The sequence below is a fragment of the Pleurodeles waltl genome, chromosome 4_1 (genome assembly GCF_031143425.1).
Source record: "Pleurodeles waltl isolate 20211129_DDA chromosome 4_1, aPleWal1.hap1.20221129, whole genome shotgun sequence".
NCBI classification, from domain to species: Eukaryota; Metazoa; Chordata; class Amphibia; order Caudata; family Salamandridae; genus Pleurodeles; species Pleurodeles waltl.
The window spans coordinates 767,672,950-767,693,628 of NC_090442.1; the positions used below are offsets into that span (position 1 = coordinate 767,672,950).

The 20,679-nt window shown below is 42.7% G+C and overlaps 1 protein-coding gene across 6 annotated transcripts in view; it reads right to left on the minus strand.

Moving 5' to 3' along the window:
* The window catches only part of FLNC (filamin C), a 183,230-nt gene that overhangs the window by 11,833 nt on the left and 150,718 nt on the right, over positions 1-20,679 (minus strand). For 2 of the 6 annotated variants that reach the window (XM_069229397.1, XM_069229395.1), the window contains 14 exons: positions 20,365-20,388; positions 19,653-19,900; positions 16,540-16,635; positions 15,266-15,365; positions 12,338-12,478; positions 11,167-11,295; positions 10,467-10,640; positions 8,881-9,042; positions 7,351-7,554; positions 6,295-6,447; positions 5,288-5,410; positions 2,976-3,215; positions 433-711; positions 28-165 (listed from right to left, as the gene is read on the minus strand). In XM_069229397.1, the coding sequence (XP_069085498.1) occupies positions 28-165; positions 433-711; positions 2,976-3,215; positions 5,288-5,410; positions 6,295-6,447; positions 7,351-7,554; positions 8,881-9,042; positions 10,467-10,640; positions 11,167-11,295; positions 12,338-12,478; positions 15,266-15,365; positions 16,540-16,635; positions 19,653-19,900; positions 20,365-20,388 (2,211 nt within the window). The remainder of the gene's footprint in view (positions 1-27; positions 166-432; positions 712-2,975; positions 3,216-5,287; positions 5,411-6,294; positions 6,448-7,350; positions 7,555-8,880; positions 9,043-10,466; positions 10,641-11,166; positions 11,296-12,337; positions 12,479-15,265; positions 15,366-16,539; positions 16,636-19,652; positions 19,901-20,364; positions 20,389-20,679) is intronic. The other 4 variants (XM_069229398.1, XM_069229396.1, XM_069229400.1 and 1 more) reach the window with 2 other exon arrangements.

The following is a 20,679-nucleotide window of genomic DNA, read 5'->3' on the forward strand; positions in this document are numbered from 1 at the left end:
TAGTATGAGACACAGAGGTCTGTTTACCTGGTTCCTGTACAATGTAGGAGACGCCACAAGAACCATCTTTTCTGTCCTCAAAAGCGATTTCTGCTTTGCTGGGGCCCTCAACGGCGATGGAGAGGCCACCGGCACCAGCCTCTCTTGTCCAGATACTGAACTCAGCTTGAGAAGAAAAATTGAGAAGTTTGATTTGAAACAATGTATATGATACCAATATCCTTATCATGTCACCCAAGCAGAATATCAATAATCCTGATGATGTACAGAAAATATTAGGCATGCACACAGCCCTCAAATGGAAGGCTGTTGTGGTGGTGCATCTTGCCGTAGGGTGTAATATCTTGCTCCCACCTTCCCCTCCCATTTCTTTGACATGGTTCATTACAGATCCTCAACCCTTCACAAGAACTTGTGCATCTGGATCCTCACCTGGAACTCCCGCCACACCTCTCTCCAAGCCTGTGCCTCCAGCGCGTACTTTGTGGGAGCCTCCCTCACCCATTGGCCCCACAGTGAATTGGAAGGGGCTGCCGGGTACATGCTGGCCACGGTACTTGACATTGACAGTGTGTGACCCCATCTCTTGCGGCACAAAACGGACACTGTAGGTGCTATCCTCTCCGTCAATGATCTCAGCATCATACGTCTTTCCTGAGGGGCTGGTCACCTGGGCTGTCATGTCCTGGGAGCCCACCTCTCCGGTAACACCTGGTAGTGAGAGAACACAATGGTTAGCTGCTTTCGGAAATTAATAATGAGTGTGTCTAACAAAGCAGTAGGGGTGACCAGACTGCGCCTGCAGGCCAGGGTGTAGGTTTTCACTATCAACAGTGGACCTTAGCTGTTCAGAATCTCAGGCAAATGGGAAAGAATGGCTTGTGTATTCCTGCTCTCCACAGTGGTACATATGGGGCTGGGCATGTCAGCCTGGGTGGAGCGTAATAACTATACCTTAGGTAAAGACACATGTTTTTTTTTAGTGTATTCCCTTATAAAACATCAAGCACTTCGACTTTATGTTCAGTAAGTACATCATTACTTGAATTAAATGCAAGGTTTCCAATCAAGTGGCTCTGAGCACAGCACAGATTGTCTCAGCTGAAGCAAAGCTTAGACATAGCTTGAGACAACCTTGATGGTCTGTAGTTGGTTGTGAAATATCATCAGTGTTCTTTGTGAGATATTCCACCTTCCTCTTCTGTCTTATAACTACATTAAGCAATCTTTTCCACCTTCTATATCTCAGCAATAATCAAATCAACTCTATAAACCATCCGACTTTTCTTCTTTTGGACTTATCAAGTCTCTTCCGTCTTCCACTTTCTTACAAACATTTTTTATTAATTCTTCGTCATCTTCTCTGATCCTTATTTCACAATCATCAATTTGATGACACTTTCAAATTTCCTTGGATTGCACTTCTCATTTCTATTTCATTTTCTTTGTCCTTTCACTACAGTAATGTAATTAATCTCATCATTTTTCCTCACCCTTGTTTTGTTCCAACCGATTCTAAGAACCAATTCTGTGTTTTTAGCTCACCTTCCTTATCATACTCCTGAGACTATCCTCACGTCCTGTCATCGGGACATTCTGTTCTAGAAAGAAGGCTTGCTGAGATATTTAAACGTCTCCATCACCTTCCCCCTTCTGTTCGCTAATGAGTTATCCTCTAATGCTGCGTATCTCCCTATTTATGATTTCTGATGCAGACCTTGCACCCCTGTGGTAACTTCATCTCGACTTTCTCCACCCTGTTTTACCTTTTGCTAATTTGCCATCTACATCTTGACACACCACTCATAATCCAGCTTCCAGAAGTGGACACAATGTGACCAGTGAGGTGACTAGAATGGGACAAAATACTCAATATGGCATACCCCAATATCTGGCCATGAAACTCTACAATGCTTACATTTGAACCTCCTCTACTTCTGCACCTTTTCAACACTTTTCTAGTCCACACTGTGTGAATGCTTCCGCCTGTGCACTGAGAACCCTTTTACCCACGCTGGACATGGTTTTTCATTTCCCTTCCCGTATTTCCCTTATTTTCTGGTGCAGGTAGTGAAATAGCTGTTGTCAATAATTCTATGGGGGAAGGGAGTAGGGGGTGTTAACATAGGTGCCTGTAGCACACATTGTGCACTGTTGTGCCATGTCCGCCAGTAAATTAAGCAAACAAAAGTGACTGGTTAATTCTGCTGATGTGAAACATGCAGTGTCAACAGCCAAATCTACAGACGTACTTACAGATTGCCGCTGCTGCATTGCTAATCAGTCTAGGGAAGAGTGGATCACATATCAGACTTGGGGACTCATTTTCAGTTTGGCGGGTGACCTGCCAGCCTTGGCGGTGGTCAAGGCCTCCATGGGTATGGCAGATGAACTGCTGACACAGACGTATGTTGGGCATGCACTTTCTTTGTTTGGCCCACTCAGCATAAATTTTTTGTTTTTCTGAAACCAACTCTCATAGCAGGAGTTTGTTTCAGAAAACAAATACCCCAAAAAACACAATGGCCCTGATCTGCAGGAAAATATTTGATCTACCTGTCTGAGTTCACCTTGCTGGTGGACCCAGACAGGTAAAATCACTGACTAATGCCGCTTTGAGCTCCATAGTAGCCTGACATCATTACTGCAGACAGACCACAAGGACAAAGGTTTCTGATGGTGGAAAGTGCTTTCACCAAATTTAATTGAGAGTGGGCTCCAGCTCCGCCAAACTGTAATTGAGACACTTCATCTGACACGTCTGGCAGTTCCACAACCCTACCGGCCCCTTAGAGAAATGCACATATTAGGCAAATGTCTTAATGCTACTTCTTTTAGTAGGTTAGTCCACTCCTGACCCTATATTATTGTGGTATTTTCAAAGAAGACTGAGCCATCTTTGCATTTGTGACAAGCAGTAGGCATTCCTTGTAGGATGTTGACATGGGCCTCTGGCCTGAGCTTGTGTCACGCACCCTCCTGCCTGGCGATGTTGCTGAAGGTTCCAAGACTCTCACGCCCTAGGAAATCCCCGAAGACGTGCTGGAAAGGGTCCCCGCCGACCTGCGTGGACTCTTCCACCCGCACCTCACGCTTGGTTTCGCCGCCGCGGGTCTTGCTGATTTCGGTTCGCTCAGTGCGCGTGTAGGTATGACTGCTGCGTGTGAAGGTGCGGGTCAGCCGCTCCTGGGCCGACACCATCTGGAACCAGTTCCCTGAGGGGAGTGAAATGGGAGAGAGAGAAGGGAATACAGAGAGTGGGAGGGAGAGGCAGAAAAGGATGGAGACAGTGAGAGTGCAAGGAGTAGATGACAAGAAAGAGGGAGAGGGAGGGAGAGAGAGAGAGAGAGAGACAGAGAGAGATGGAAAGAGAGAATATATGTGTGTATGGAATATAGCAAGTGAAATAGATCAGTGAGAGAAAAGAAAATGAGGGGGTAATATAGTGGAGGAAGAAGGAAGACAATGATGGAAGAAGCGGAAGTGAGACGGGGAGAGTGAGAGCAAAGACGGGTGTGTAAGGGAAAGTATGCGGAAAAAGAACAAAGGGAGACAAAGATGGGGAAGGAAGCAATAAAGAGTTCAGCAAGTAGGAAAATATAATGAAATGAAGAATCCTTGAAAAACAAACTAAATTTCCCCTCCCAGGGCTTTCCATGTCAGAGAAGATATAAAGCTGACTTGGCCCGCGACATTCCCTAGTAGTCTCCTCTGATACCTTTCCAGTGAAGAGTGACATCAATGTAGGCCCACTGAGAAATCCTCCATCCTCTGGCCCAGCCTCACATGCTATCTACTCAATAGAGGACTTACACTCACTTAAAGGACATTCTGACACTTCCAGAAGCTGAAGGCTGTTTAGGGCTACGGAAGAGGCCACAACACACAGTGACTGAGTTACACCATTACACTGCAATCGGGGAAGTCTGAGCATTAGGTTCAGCATTATAAAGAGACTGGTGAGGGTACTTTTCATCACATTTTAATTCTGTGCTGTCATGAGTAGTGCTTCCAGCAGAGCCACAACATACACAATGAGGTAGAAATTGTTCTGCAGTTGAAGTTCAACTATAATAAAACAAATATGAATGGGTTGTTTTTCAAGGTTGACCCATTTACTGAAATTTGGATAAATGCATTGTGATTCAGAGATTCAGGTGATTTTCATAATAAAAAATATTGATTTCTTAGTAAGAAGATGATGACATTTGGAAGTGATGCTATATGATGGGAGTATAAATTAACTTGCAGCTCTTTGTCCAGAGCAGATCTGAAATAAATGGGTCACCTTTACAAATATATGTTCAAGAGCACATCCCTGGATATGAGGAGCATTTCAGATGCACCATGCTGTCTTTTACCACATTCATATAATTTACTATGAAACAGATATCTAGATGAATTAAATATCCTTGTGAGGATTATGTGCAAGGGGAATTAAATAGGATTTGCTCAAATCCACCATATAGATACACTGGGCATCCACAAATTTGCCACAGTGACAATCTCTGTTGTGATGGTATAAGATCACTGTTGTCTGAGAGGCCTATGATTCTTCCAAATTGCTTCAAAATTGTAATTTTGTTTTGTGCGCAATGTGACCCTATGGACTTAAAACGTCACTTATTCCAATTTAATGTTAATTCTTACTTCTGGCTGGCTTCTTATTACTAGGGAATATTCTCAAATATGTTGCTCTCCCACTCATACTGCTGAAAAAATTCTCGATTTTTTCCATCACAATTTATGAAGATCCAAACTAAGAAAACTGGCCTGATATGTTTTTCCTGCTGGTGAATTTTCTCACCTTAGCCAACCCGATCTAGGAAACAGCTCCATTTGTCCAACATGCGTAAGATGGCCTTTATAAGTCTTGTAATTGACCCTGCATCAATCTTACTGGGCCATTATCTGTTTCCCCCAACAGACTGCCTGCAGCAAATCTATCTCCATTCTACCCCTAAGTGCGAGTGCACTGCTTAGGATGTTCATAATCTTATTCTCCGTCACCACTGACTATGTCACTTCATGGGAAGAGACTAGTGCTTCTTTTTCAAGGATTCAAACATGCAAGATGCTTTAGGATAGTCAAAAGGCAATGTACAGATCTACAGACTACATCAAAGTTTGGGAGGTCTGAGTTGTGAAACATGACTGAGGTACTAGGACAGTATATGCTTGGGTGCAAGGGAGTAACAGATTGTAGCCTTGTAGGAGCTGAGCTGATTGTTTACTCTTCAAACCCTCCCCTCTGCTCTGTCCCTCCTCATCATCGTATTGAGTGTACCTGGTATCTTGAGGTTGAGGTCGCATGTGCTCCCGATGCTGGCAATAGAAGGTGCCTGTCTACGCCGCGTAATGCTCTCCTTCATGCGACCTTCCCCAGTCATCTTCACTGTGAAAGGGCTGCCTACAGCAAAAGAAAAAATGGAGCTTGGGTCAACAGCAATTTGTTATCAAAGCAGAAACAGATACCCCTTGAATACTACTAAGAGTGCTTCATTGCAGAACTGTAACTTTTTACAATAGCTCATAAGACCTCTGCTAGTCACAGTTTTGAAACGTTCTTGTTACCTCTTTCACGTGTACCCAATGAGTTTTAGATTCTCCCAATAAGGTCCACCTTCCCCAATAAGAAAAAAGCCCTTTCCTCATGGATTTATAAAACCATATCTTTCATGAAGTATGTGGCTCCCCCATAATCATGATGCTCTGTCCCGCATGAGACGTGCAGAACTCCCATACATGTTGTGCTGTCAAGTAACACCACAACGTTTTGATTCATTCAGCCATTCTTGGCTTTTTGGCAAGAACACTTAATTCAATAGGCAATTTGAGGTGAGCAAAATGTTGTTGACTAAAATGTTAGGCCTGGCCAAAGTTGTCAAACATGGCATAAGGTCGTTGTGCAACAATGTCGTGGAGTCTCATTGACTTATGGAACCCTCCCCTTCATGTGGTCTAAATCTTAAGCCATGGAACACATCCAACATTTGTATAATTTTTTCTCCATAGATCAGGATGCTTTCACAGATGCAAGATATTGAACTAGATAGTCCATACGTTTTGACCCCCTCCAATGCATACGAGTGAAGCTGGTCGACCTCCAAAACTTATGGAGTATTCATCCCTGTATTATTGACCCCTATCTGGATGCACTAATGTGTCCTCCACCACTATGATGTGCGAAAACCCTCAAACATTTGCATTCTGTCTCCTCAACGAGTAACAGGACTTCACTAACTATCCCAATGGTGACCAACAATATGCATAATTTTACTCCCACTACTTTACCTGGCACATGCTTCTCTGCAAATTTAATATTTATGATGTAATTTCCAGGCTCTGTTGGGCAATAGGTCACCCTGCATGTCCCATCTTCCACATCCTCACAATTGATATCCACCTTGCTTGGACCTTCAATCGATAATCCCAAGCCACCATATCCTGAAAAGGGGTGTGAAAAATAATATATGAAAGCACAGCTCACCTGCTATTCACCTGCCTCCTTTCAACACATACAACTAAACAAGAGACAGATGCCTGGTAAGATTACTTGTAAGTTGGCTTCAGATCTAGCACTGAATGACTATTTCACATAGACTTAGGACCTGATTACAACTTTGGAGGAGGTGTTAATCCGTCCCAAATGTGACGGATATACCACCAGCCGTATTACGAGTTCCATAGGATATAATGGACTCGTAATACGGCTGGTGGTATATCCGTCACTTTACCGTCACTTTTGGGACGGATTAACACCTCCTCCAAAGTTGTAATCAGGCCCTATACCTTTAATCATGTACTGAGTGATGTATAGCATATTTGCAAAAGAAAAGACAATACCAGCTCCCAGTCTACCCCATAGGTGAATGCTCCATTAAGCTAACAATGGAACAGTAACAGCGGTATTGGGGAGCACACTTATGACTGCAAACGTCCCCCAGGTCTACACCAAAATTATGCTCCTCTCTGATTCACAGAAGGTGCTGGGCAGTGGAATAATTCTATGACTGATGGAGATGCATAGCAAGCAGGTGTAGATATCACAATCCCTCAAAATATGGCAGCAGAAACATCAGGCATGCATGTGCACAGTGGTTATTCTCAATGATCTCACAGAACAATTTTCTTCTTGATTTCTTTCAATAAAGAATACTTTGAGTTTGGGCTTTTCCCTCCTGCCGAAGGAAAGGACATATTTCTACATTATTGAGCAAGCTTAATGTGGAAAAATCAGACATTCAGAGTGTTGTAGACTTATTGGCTGAACTGGGTGTAGGATGTGGCTTCAACATAACATTTCCACATTTCTCTCTGCAAACGAAAATGTTCTTGTCACTTCCTTACCAGCATTCCTGGTATCCACGATGAACTCTGATACCTCAAAGGTATGGCCCTCCACCAGACCCTTCCCTGATACCTTCACCTTGCTGGCATCGCCAATCTCAGATGGGCCCACAATGATCTTGAAGGGGCTGTTTGTCACATGTTTGCCATTCTTCTTCACACTCACCACATGCTCTCCCACCTCCTTAGGGGTAAATGAGATGCCTAGAATGAAGGAGGAAAGGAGACAGAGAGAACTTAAGAACCAGAATACACCTCATCTACTGCTTCACAATCTGCAAGTGCAAGAAAACATTTGTTGCCTTCCGGCTCTAACAGAGGCAATACTTCCTTGCATAATCTATGGCAAAGTCATCTGGTAAACAAGATGGCAGTAACTATGTATATACTGACAGTTCACCTAATCTTTCCATCTCAGGTTCCTTGGGTAAAGGAGGGAGGAACATTAGGACTTGAGGGACTTTAGGGAAACCCATTCAGCACCTAAGACTTCCTCTCATGTCCTTGTACCAATGTCACTTTCTGGGTGCAATAAATGAGCAAGTGGAAAAGGATTTCTGGTGCATCCTGAGGATCCAACACCTCACTTGTTTTCTGACAGTGGGGCCCTGGGTATATGCCCCTTTGCACACCATTTCTAGATGTCTGTTGTGTTGGCATGACTGTCATATTCCTAACAAGGTAGTATTCTGAGCTTGCATGACTCCTCATTTGTTGTTGTTATGCTGATGCTGGTTCTCCCTTATAATATGTCTTTTTGTGCATGTGTGGCCTGTGTGTGTGGATCGATATGCAACTTGGAATTATATGCAAGTTTGTATGTGTATATATGCATTTGTCTCTTGTTTCCCTACTAACAGTACTATTGAGGAATGTCTTGTGCAGACAGGGTTCAGTGTATCCTGAGGATATTCTTGTGCTGGGGTGAATGTGTCCATCTTCATGGGCATGTTTCCTGCTCTGCTTACTACCAGGTCTTTGTGGCACTCTCCTGAACAGAGAGACTCCCATTTCATGAGGGTATTCTGATGGTAATAATTTGTGTGTGCCAGCATATAGGTGTATGTGGTTGTATATGTATGTGTACATGTGTCTATGTGAAAACTGCATACAGCTTGTGCATATGAGAGTATTTAATAATGGTTGTGGCTTGTTTCCTTACCACAGGGCTAGTTGGGCACTCCCCTCAGCATTTATCGCTTCTTATTTCCTTAAGGCGCTCTGATGCCGGTGGTCAGTGTTTAGGTGCTTGTGCGTATGTGTATGGGTGAGTACATGCCATGTGTTTGTGTTTCTGTATCTACTCTTTCCTAACTCATGTGCTGGTTGGCTAGTCTTTTAAGGAGGTGCAGATCCTAATTCTCTGAGGGTGCTGTGGTGACATCTGTCAGTGTGCATGTATGGTTGTGGTTTGTGTATGTGGCCATATGTGTTTATGTACATCTGGCTGGGTTGTGGTCTACATGGTTATGTGTGTGTGTGTGTATATGTGGGAGTGCATGTGTGCATGAGTGTCTCCTCTTTCCTTACCAATATGCCGGTTGGGTAGTCTCTTGAGTAGACATGGCTCCTCGTTCCCTGAGGGTGCTCTGATGCTGGCAGTGAGGAGGCTCAAATCTGTCTCTGTGATCTTTAGAGACACATCAGTAGAGGTTCCCACGTTTAGTTGAGATGTCCTCATGGAGTCATCACCTAGGGAAAAAGAGACAAGGTCAGACCAAGACTAACATCAGTGTGAATACAGTGTGTATATCTCTTTCTGTGCACGTGTGTGCACAAGCAGGACTTGGCACAGCTTAACATAACATGAGATGACATGACGCTACATGACATGACATGACTTCACATAATATGACATGACATAACATAGCACTGCATAATCTATCCCACCTCTATAAAAAGGCCCCACCATGTATTGAAATCTCTCCCTTCCACTGAAGACTTAATTGTACTGACTCTACCCAGAAATCTGTTTGTCAAACTTCATACCTGCAAGGCTCTCCATTTCCCTAGATGCTCCAATGACTAACTCTGCCATAGTCATCCTGATCTATCAGAAGGCCATTGTATTCTGCTATCTCTCAATTTTCCTGTATGTCTAACTTCCTCTGACTGTACTCCACACCCCTTGGCCTCTCAGATGCCCCATCATGTCTTGAAATCTCTCCATTTACATTCAGGGCTGCTTGTGTCTAACTCCTCTGCAGAACACCGTACCTCTCAAAAATACCACAATGCTCTGAAATGTCTACATCTGCTAACGGCTTCTTTTTGACAAGGAACTGGAATGGCTCTTCTGACTTGCCATTTATTGCTCAGAGTACCTTCTCCAGACTGATGTGCCTTTAAGGCTGAACTATTCCCTTTCCTTAACCTGCCTAAACGTTCATCTTCTAGTGCAATCTTATTACACTTAAAGTAGATCTTTAGAACTGCTATAGCTGTTTATCACGACAATGAAATTCTCTTTTGAATGGAAAAGATCAGTGCAGTCCAGTACCCTAACTAAACACAAAGTTACCTTGAACCGAGTTTAAAAGCCATTAAAGGTAAAAGCAACAAGTGCTCCAATACATTATTTCCATCAGTCCAAACAGTGCATTCGGTTTGGAATAGATCTGAAGGCCCATGAATCAAAGCTGATCAAATTATTTTTTTCTTGATCAGAATGCATAGTTCTAAAGTCACACAATAAAAAATAGTCCATAAATTAATAATAAAATAGTGGTATTGGTACCAAAGGTGCACAATGTAAAACTGCATGGCACTAAACAGAAATATCTTATTACTTCATCTGAAAAACAGAAACAAGAACTTATTTACTGCAATTACAGCACTTACTGAGATCATTTTGACTTATTTCCACTCAAAATCTATACAATACATTCCACCCAAAACGAATTCCACAAAGACCATAGAGCATCCGAAGACCCCTTTTACTTGTGCATACAGTTGATTGTAGAGAGGAACTACAAAGACAATATATATGTGGGTGTACTTGAATCCTATATGTTACATATATTTATCTTGGCAGTGCTTGGCATATGCATAGCATGCACATTTACCCCTGTCCCTCCTTTAAAGAGCTGTGTGTCCATGTGCATATGTGTTTGTACCTGTAATTTTGGCTGTGAAGGGGCTGCCTGGAATGTGCTTGTCATCAAAGCGGACAATTATGTTGTAATCTCCTGGAGCAGTAGGTAGGTAGGACACTGTGCATGTTCCATCCTTGTTGTCTTTGCATGTGATCTCTGCCTTGGAAGGACCTTCTACAGCCAGTGAGAGACCTCCTTCAGAAAAGAAGAATGAGAGAAAATGGTCAAAGAGCACTGCTGAACCAACAATATTGTAATGTCACTGTGTCAGGCTATGCTCTGTTTGTGAGACTAAGAAGATTCTTTTGAACCTCAGTTGGGCTAGATGGGGCTAACATCCTTCTTGGGAAATGGTTGGTTGAAGGATGTGTTTGGGTTGTACTTCATGGGGCTGGAAAAGGATATGGTGATTTTCTACAGGGAGGCAAATAGTTTGCCACTCTCTATGAGGCTGGATTGTTATGGCTCCTCTCCTTGGGATATCTGTTAGGTATTGTTATTTGCCCACTGGAGTATCTGGACAGGCTTGGAGAGCTGGATGGGGTGGCATGTGTTTCCTATGAAACTGGATTGGTTGACACATCTTTTCATTAGAGATATATTGGTTAGTCATATTTTCTAAAGATCATATCGTCGATAGGACTGGGACTGAGATGGGTCTGGAACCTCTTATTAGAGGTGTCTGGTTGAGTCTAGCACATTGTCCTCTCTGTGCACTCACCTTCCCCTGCATCCTTTGTAACAATGGTAAATGTGGCAGGCTTGTTAACCATGCCATGGCTGAGTCCAGGTCCATGGGCATTCACATGGCGGCTGTTAATGGCATCAACATAAAACTGGAGAGGGCTTCCTGGAGAGAAAAAGACACAACACATTTACATGGTCACAGTGGCTGTTACCCTCTAAGACTGTCTCTGTCATCTTCTCTCTAAATGAGCTTCCAAGTCTTTTTTAGTTACCTTCTGAGATTCTATGAGTGACCCCTTCCTGCGATCTACCCTGATGATCTAGGTGAGCCTCTTAATCACTCTTGATGACCTTTCCAGTCTTATTGTGATCTCCTGAATCTCTACAGAACCATCTGAATCTCTCTCAATGTCACTAAGTTCCTATTACCTACAGAGTCTCTCTAAGTGGCCACCAGATTTCCTCATTGGCATGCTGAGTTTCTCTATGCCCCACAGAGTCTCTCTCAATATCCCTTGGTAACCATCTTGGTTTCTCTCATTGACCCTCCTAGCAACTCCCTCAATGGCCCTGTGAAAAGCTCTCTCAGATAACTCAGAATCTTTCTCATTTACTTCCTTAGTAGTTCACATTTTCTCAATAATACGCTCTCAGTGACTAACAGGGTACTCTCAGCAAACCCAAAACTCTCTCTGTGAACCATTATCAGTGGCTATTAGTATCTCTATGGCCCTATGTGCTCATTTCAGTCATCCTCAGTTTGTTTTATAGTGATGTCTTAGACTCTATTATTGACTCTTCAAATCTCTCTCAATAAGGGCCAGATGTAGCAAGGGGTTTTATCCATTCTGTGTCTATGGGAAAATGTGTTCGTACATATGGCCCTAAGTCTCTGTGTAAGCTCCAAGCATTTCCCAGGAAACCTTTGAGCCTTTGACAGTTACAGTCTTACTGACTCTGTCTGTCTTTCAGTGCCCTCCTCTCTGTAGTCTCTTACAGCCTCATCTGTGACATTACTCACATCTAACCAACACACTAAAACCCATGAAAATCTTTAATATGATTCCATAACTATAGGAGAGCCAGACCTGGACCTCAAAACATCTCAAAGACCTAAGTGGCTACCAGGCATTGCTCCGTGGCTGTCACATGCATTTGGGTTCTGATGTTGGTGCCTTCCTAATGTCTGTCACTCTGCCACCTACCTGGAATGTGGTTTCCATCGTATTTGATGTCCATTTCATGCAGGCCTTTCTCCACTGGAGCAAATTTAACCGTGACTGTTCCATCTTTGTTATCAGTGATGTTTGGACGAGCCAGTTTCCCAGAAGGCATCCGCACCTGGCCTAAAGTTCAAAGACAAAGTGTGAGAAATTCCAAAACTCAGAGGGCACAGTGCGTCTACTCCCTCCTCTTCCCAATGACCAGAGACCAATCTTAGGTCTACCAGCAGACCCACAGGTTCCATGAGCTCTGACCAGAGTCTAGAAAACATGCAAAGCATCGATCTATTCACTGGAGCAGTCTGACCTATAGCCAAATCATTTGCTTTATAGATACCATTGGGCATCATCTCTTTGGAACAGTTTCACTCATGGGCAACCTTAAACAGGGCCAGCTTTAGCTGGTGGAACCCAGTGTGGCAATCTTTTTTGGTGCCCCCCACCACTCCCCCAACCCCCTGCCCCTCACCCCCTCCCCCCCCCCCCTCCAATGACCTCCTCCTCGGATTCCCTCACTATCACCCGGCAAAAGTGACCCCACCTACATAGCCCCTTACTCACATACATTTAATTTATTTCAAAGCGCTGGTAAAGATGGTAAAGACTGGTTTTACTAATCCACTCAGCTATCCACATAAAATAACAGATCTGTGATTTTCAACAAGCTATTAACCCTCTGAGCTACTTTATGGCAAGTCACAACTGCCACTAGACAAAACTCCATTTCTTTCTCTCTAGCAGGAACATTATTCACAAGAGTTATCTTGACATTTTTATTGCTGCCTGAAAGCTGGATGCACAAGGAATTCTGCAGCAGGTGCTTTTAAACAGCTATTGCCCAACACAGTGCCCTCCCCTGAGGTGAGTGTGCCAACCTCAGGTCAGCGCCCAGGGAGGCCGCTCCGGTCACAATGCCTTAAAGCCAGCCCTGATCTTAAAAGCCCTGTAGACATTTGCCAGGGAGTACTGTTTGAAACAGTCTCATAAAGGGCAACTTGAGCAGTCCCAGAGCCATTAGTAGGTCTCAAACTGTCAGTTATGATAAACTTTAATAGCCTTGTTTTTCAAATGTATTGCAATATACAAATTTCTCTCTTATAAGAGGTGTCAGTGAAAATATGCAACCTTTTCAATACCAGCACCTGTTGCATTTATGCCCCTTCCAGTCATACTGCCATAGTTACGCATGAGATCTATAGTCAAACAGTGCTCTCTACTCAGGCCTGTACCACAACAACATAGGAAGCCATGGTTTTAACCAGCCCATCCATCCAGACATGCTGCCATGTATTTATTCAGAATCCCATCACAGACATACAGGGAATCCTCAGCCGACTCCAGTTGTCGAGCTAAGGAATGCTATGAGAGAAGCACAGCACAGGCAACTTCCAACTTTTCTAGATAGGTTGCTCCACAAAGAAACAGGGGATCAAGGTCACCACTTCTTTACCTTTTCTTTCCTAGCATACTAACGTATAAACACATGGAAGTGAGGGCCCATCAAGCCTGTTCACCCGAGCATGTTACAGATACAGGTATTCCAAGACATGCTCTGGTACATTTTTCCCAGGTCTCACCGGATTAAGGTCACCAGATGATGTCATGTCATCAAGCACACTATGTTTCAATCTTGGGCTCAAATTTAACAATCTAGTGTGTTAAGGAACGAAATTCTAGGTATACCTCAAAAGAACCCATGTAACTAAGTTTCTAGATTGAAATTACTTGGAAAATGATGTCCTCAACATGAAGAGTTTCCTGGTTCCTTTACCCTGAACAGACAAAATCAGGGGTCTCCAACCTTTTCTGTAGCAAGAGCTACTTCTGATTAGTGAATATCATTGCGAGCTACCAAAGGCTAAACAACATGCACATTATTACCAGACACCCTCATGTCCAGCGTCCTTGACTTTAAGCCTAATGTCCATAAAGCCAGTTACTATGGTTTCAACAAAATACTTTGACTAGGCGTACTATGAGAGGGCTGCCCAGTGTGTGTGTGTGTCTGTGTGTGTGTCTGTATGTGTCAGTGAGAGCCTGGTCTTTGGGGATGTATGAACAATTGTGCATATAAATGGGCTACATATGTATGGATAACAGAGCCTTTGTCGTATATACATGTGGCACAGGACATACCTTTCGCCAAATGTGGCACTGATACATGTATAACACAACATACCACCATTTTTTTAAATAGGAGGAATTTAATGTACACAAATCTTCATAATGTGGTACATTTTTCTGCACTTTAAATTTCGCCTATTTAACAAATGACTGTATTTTTCAGTTATAAATATGGCACAGTGTTCTACTAGGAGTAAGAGGCCTGCAGTTTGTAAATGCAGCACATTGAAAACAAATTGAGAACATTAAAATGAAAAGTCAACTTAATCATTAAGGTAACATTTCATTTAAATTTTCTCCAATTTAAAAGTATCGAGAAACATCATTTTGTTCTCATGCTCCAATACTGAGTTGCCAAGGACTTTTAGTAAAGATTTAAATACATCAGTGCTTCAGTTCTTCACCTCTGTGCCGTGGATCATAAATCTGACTTCTGACTCCAGCACTGCTCCTTATCAGGCCCTACTATCTGCAACCTGATAATAATAATTTAAAATAATCACAGCCTTCCCTTAACTTTAAAAGGAAACATTTGACCTTGTGGTTATTTAAAAATGAATTCCAGGCTGTGAGCTACTCTGAAAGAGTCTGGGAGCTACTGGTAGCTCCCGATTGACTGGTTGGAGACACCTGGACTAAATAGATTAAGCTGTCCTTGGAGCTTCCATGTAGCTCTATCGTAATGTGCCCTCCTTGAGCAGGACACTGGTATACTTTGAGTAGTCATCTCACAGCACAGGTATTTCCTCACCTTTTTCCTAAAAATAGTTCATAGCAGCAATATACCTGTGATTTCTCCTTTCTGCACCGTGAAGGGAATAACCAAGTTAAAAGGCCTCAGCATTGAGTCAATAGTATCCGCTGGGGTTATCGGTTCTTCTGTGGCCTGAAGGGAGAAGGATGAGACAGTCAGTATGGAACTTGGTTGGAAAGTTTAGGCTGCTAAGGTCAGAAGAAAACACAACAGTGAATAAGAAACAAGGCATTCAGCTAGTTCAGGTTAGGTCAGAACAGGTAAGACTGAAGAAGGAGATGATAGGCCGTTTGTAAAAACCAAACAATACTGCACAACTGAACAATGCTGCATAAAAAGAGCTGTAAGGAAAGGAGAAACAGTTGAAGGATGAAAATAATTTATCTGATGCTCCTCTGAAATCATTACCTGGGTATTACAGACTCTTCAGAGTATGTACTAAGATCCTAGAACCCAAACTTTTAAAAAGGGATTGTACCACCGTTAGCCATATTTAAAGATATCATTCACGTTGCCCAAATCTGTGGATTTGTCCTATTTTCAATGAAGACTGCATAGCATAAAGCCCACCAATTGGAACCATAATGAAAAATGGTCTGTGACACCTAAACAGTTTGAGTCCCTCAGCCCTTGGCCCATGGTTTAAGGACAGCTGTCCTATGTAAGTCATTGACATTTTCAAGGTTTTATGGTTGGACTATACCATATTGCCCTGTCACATGCTGACACCAAGTGTTTCCAGCAGCACTGACTGTAGTTGCCTCCAAAAACCACGCACAGCAATATGCACCACCAGAAGGTGCCACTATAAGATCAGCTGGAAAATATGTGAAAACAAATAGCATGTATGAAGAGCGAGTGCGCGTGTAAGGAGAGGTGCTACCTCTGAACAGAGGCCTAGAAAAGGACTCTTGAAGAAAAAAGTCAACAATAAGTAGTGGACTGGAGTCTTCTGAAAAAGAATATGGGAGTGAACTCCCAACCCTATTATCAAGACTTTCCCTCCATATGAGGGTTAAACCATCCATGGATGGCAGGTAGAGATTACTGGCCTCTGGGTATCCTTGTATAGGTATTTCCTGCCACAGTCACTCCTGTACCTTCCAGTATCAGTAAAACATGTAAATATGTTTCTCTCAAAGCTCTGAAGCCATTTTGCAGTCATCCTCCGCAGCCTAAGGTAATACAGAAGGCTGATGAAGACTCATCTGCAGAAAGGAAACTTTGGAAGGAAGGTAGAGTGAGCTTCAGAACAGGAAAGGGACAGGTCAAGCAATGAAGGTGAAAGTTCACATGCTAATGGTACCCAGTGAGCCGGATAGCCAGGATGGTGAGAAGGGAAAGGCTGATGCAACTGAAGTGTATCACACGGCTCCTCGATGATGGGGATGGTCTCGCATGCCTGGCGGGAGGCAAGTAAGAAGTCAACAAAACTCATAAGCACAACTACACATGCTAATAGTGGACATGAAATGTTTAACAACAGCATTGACCATGTGGGCTTCTGCATTTGTTAGCCTATCACATACATTCTGTATGCTGCTGTATATGGTTGGTGCTCATAGATTGTTGATTGTAATTTCGGAATGCAACAAATGTAATAAATAAAAACAATAGGCATAAACATTGTCTGTACAGACACTGCTTTTTAACACACAGGCAGGCATTTTGTAAACTTCCACAAAAAACACAAACAAAAAGAAATGTTGCAGAAATACCTGCTAACCCTCACACACAGTGACACACTTTATCAGTTCTCATTCAAATACAGGCACTGCAGACATACTACTGTCCAGCACATACTTGTACATGTTGACACTGACACTGGCACATACTATATAAAAACATACTCTAGCAAAGCATGCAGGGAAACGAGTACACAGCCATGACTATGCTGAAGTAAAGAGATTAAATATATTGCCTAGCTTTATGCAATTGTGAGTGATACGAAAATTAAAACTTTCACTTTTGTACTTTTAATTTTGCTGCAGGCTGGAGTTTTTGCTGTGGTGACAACGAATGTGGAATGTTTTTACTGCACAAGTTTCCAGCTATTGGCATAGGTTTATAGTTTAGCATATGCACTTACATAGTTTTTCTCAGGAGTGCTCGTTGGTGCTGGTTCCTCACAGGCATTAGTTATGCATTTCCTTGTCAACACTATGAAACAGTGAGGTGTCAGATTTTGCTCGCGAGTACTCTGAAACCATGCCGCTCTGCTCACTCATTAATGTCGTGGCTCCTTCTCCTCAAAGTTATGACAGGAAACATATGATAGATGTACCGCGTTTAGTAGATGAACTCCCCAGAACGCCTCTTGCGTCAAGGCCTCCCACTCACCTGCCCTGGTACAAATGATACATTCTGAAAGCATCGGGAGTGATCTAACAAGGAACCTAACTCGCTGAGCTGAACATTCCTTACAACAACTAGCATTGTGTATGCCAGGGGACAGCTCGGTTAGCTTCTTCGAGCTCCCTAAAGTTCAGATCTTCATATAAAAGCTCAATTTGCTGAAAACCTCCTCACTTTTTTGCAAAAAATACATGAAGTTCACGAGAAAAAAAACTTTGCAATTTCGCATATCCATAAGGATGTAGGCCTCTGACGCACCTAACTTGAAATGGGCAGGCAGGGCAGTATTTGGATCCGTGAGGAGAAGGGGTGGCACATACAAGCACATAGATAGCATTACTTTCAGCCTGTAGTCTCTCCAGCAGACACAAACATGTGAAAAATACAGGCGTCAACACAGAAGCTCCCAACAACTCAGATGTGTGCCGAGGATCAGTCTGCGTCACAATGCTTGGCGGGTTTGCCTTTTCTTTGAGGCAGTTAGAACCTAATAACTGGTCCCATGTGTCTCTTGAGAAGCTTTGCACAAAGGCAGCTCCAATAAAAATCCACTGCATATTCATTACATGAAATTGAATTAAAATGTGTGCATTTCACGCTGAATTGATGCTTAATGCCCTTTTCGCTCGGTATCTGTCTGGCTGCTGAAGTTTTTAAGGCTTTGTCTTGCACAAGGAAAAAGAGGTAATTCCACTGCTGAATTCCCAGGAAGCAAGTGCGCTAGTGGTGCCTATGGAGAGCTTTGTGTACGCTATAGAGGAATTTGTAGGAGACTCTTTTGTATAACTGTGGATTTGTTTGGGGGTTTATAATGCGTATATGCTGATGATGTCTCTGAAGTATCGAGATAACTTTTTTGGGGAAGTCCTAAGTAAAGCATGTTGGTTTCTTTCTAGAATGAATTGATTACAGCTGAGATGACAGCAGATTTGGCCTGTAGCTGGATAAAGTGTAAATATTTGCACAGAAATCCTCGTTGGTGTAGGAAGGATCTGCTGACTGCATTAGCTTGAGCTTAAAGGAAGGCATTTATCAGAGTTTGGTTGACAGGTTACAAATGTGACAGATGCCCTGTCCACCTTACTACAATGACCAAATATTTAATGCACTTGAAATAAGATGGACAAGACATGTGCCACATTTGTGATGGAGTGACCCATCCGGCAACCTCTAAATCCGGCCCTAAATTTTAGGGTCAGGACGAAACGGCGGCATATATTTTAACATAATGTTATCAGAGCTTTATTCCTCGAATCCTGAAAAAAAGTGTGCAAGCTTTTAGAAGCTTGTTCTCCGTATTATTTATCTTGATTCCATTTGGGACATATTTGTCCCAGTTTTTCGTTAACCACACCAACAATAAAGTCAAAATCCTTCATCTTCTCTATCAAATGAAACTATATTTGTGGCAAGAAGCTCATTATCGTAAGCCTTGATTAAAACTGGGACGTGTCAATCCAGGAGTACAAAAGAACAGGTAACAATGCAGAATTCTACGGATCTCTTTGCTATTGAATGTAACACAACTTAAATCACTGTTAACAAGTTAATGTGTTTGCCCTTAAAAAGTAGATTACTGCCCCCAAAAACTAAAAGAGGCCTGCCTAGATCACTTTGTGGGCTGGTCGGTTGCAGTCAAATAGACTAGTGTGAACTCAAGATAAGCATTCTGTTACACTATACAGTATGTATAGGGTGGTTAGGTGCTGTTCAGAGTGAAATGCCAGAGCCTTGTAACTACATAGAAGGGGTGCTGTGTTCTGAGAATAACATGTGGGAGACACTACTGCGAGACAGCAGTTCTGTACCAGACAGGGTCAAAAAATGGACAATACTAGAACACGGAAAGAGGTCTGTTTACTAGATGAGGGACATACATGGACCACAGCACTAAATTAGCTCCATCACTAATTAGAAAGGTCTGTTACCTTCCCAGTCGAGTGAAATAAATGCACCATATGTCTATTTAGAAGGAGGTTTTGGGTACTGAATAAAATATATATGCTATACAACTGCAAACAGCATCATCTTTGAACCAAGAAAAGTGAAATAAACGTATCGTACCACCACATGGAAGGGGCTATTGGGAATGAGCTCTCCGCCAAAGCGAATGGTGATGATGTACTTCCCAGGCTCTGGGGCTGTGTAGTAAATATCGAAGGTTCCGTCTTGGTTCTCCACAACATCCACGTCGAGCTCGCCTCCATCTGGTGTAGACACCTTGCAGGTCACTTTACCCTTCCCTGCAGCCTTGGCGTCCACAGTGATCACCGTCTGTTCTCCAATCTGAATGGTGGGACCCAGGCAGGTGCCTGTTTTGATGAAAAATATACTATTACATATCAAGTGTTAAAACAATCATGTTCTCCTGATCTCCATATTTGGGGATCCTGCAGGAGGGATGGCAGAAGAGACAACTTCAATTTCACTCTTTTAAAACCCTTTGCATACGAAACTGGCCCCCCGCACACCATTGGTCAGTGCATAAAGACTTACAACAATCAATTCTGGAACAACAAATCCTACATGATGCATGACACCAGAATATTGTTTAAGATATTAAAATTATTGACACCAAGAATATGGTGCAGGTAAATATGCAGCTAAGTGTTAGTTTATTACATTGAACTCTGCATAAGTACCTTAATGATATAAATGAACTATGAGGCAGGCCACCTATATTTGCCACTATAAGAAATCAAGAAATCACAAAACACCGTCATATCTGACTCTTGCTGCAGTTAGATCCCTTAATGTTGAAAAGTGAGGAACATACCTAATCCATGACCTCCAATGGACACTGGAAAGGGAAGGAGAAAAAAGAATACATTACAAAAAAACGAATAAAGATTAAGGATATACTTAAGATGTCAGTGGGTAAGTTGCCAAGTGGCTACAGCACTAGTGACTTTTTTCTGAAAATACTTCAGATGACACGGCAGCAGGAGTGTTTTGGATAAAAACTGACAATACCATCCATTCCATGACAGACCAGGCAATATTTGTTTACACTGTGGTCTGTCTTTGGAGACGAACCATGAAAGTGAGGACTTGTCTTTGAAAAATGATAAATCCAAAGACTTGCTTGCTT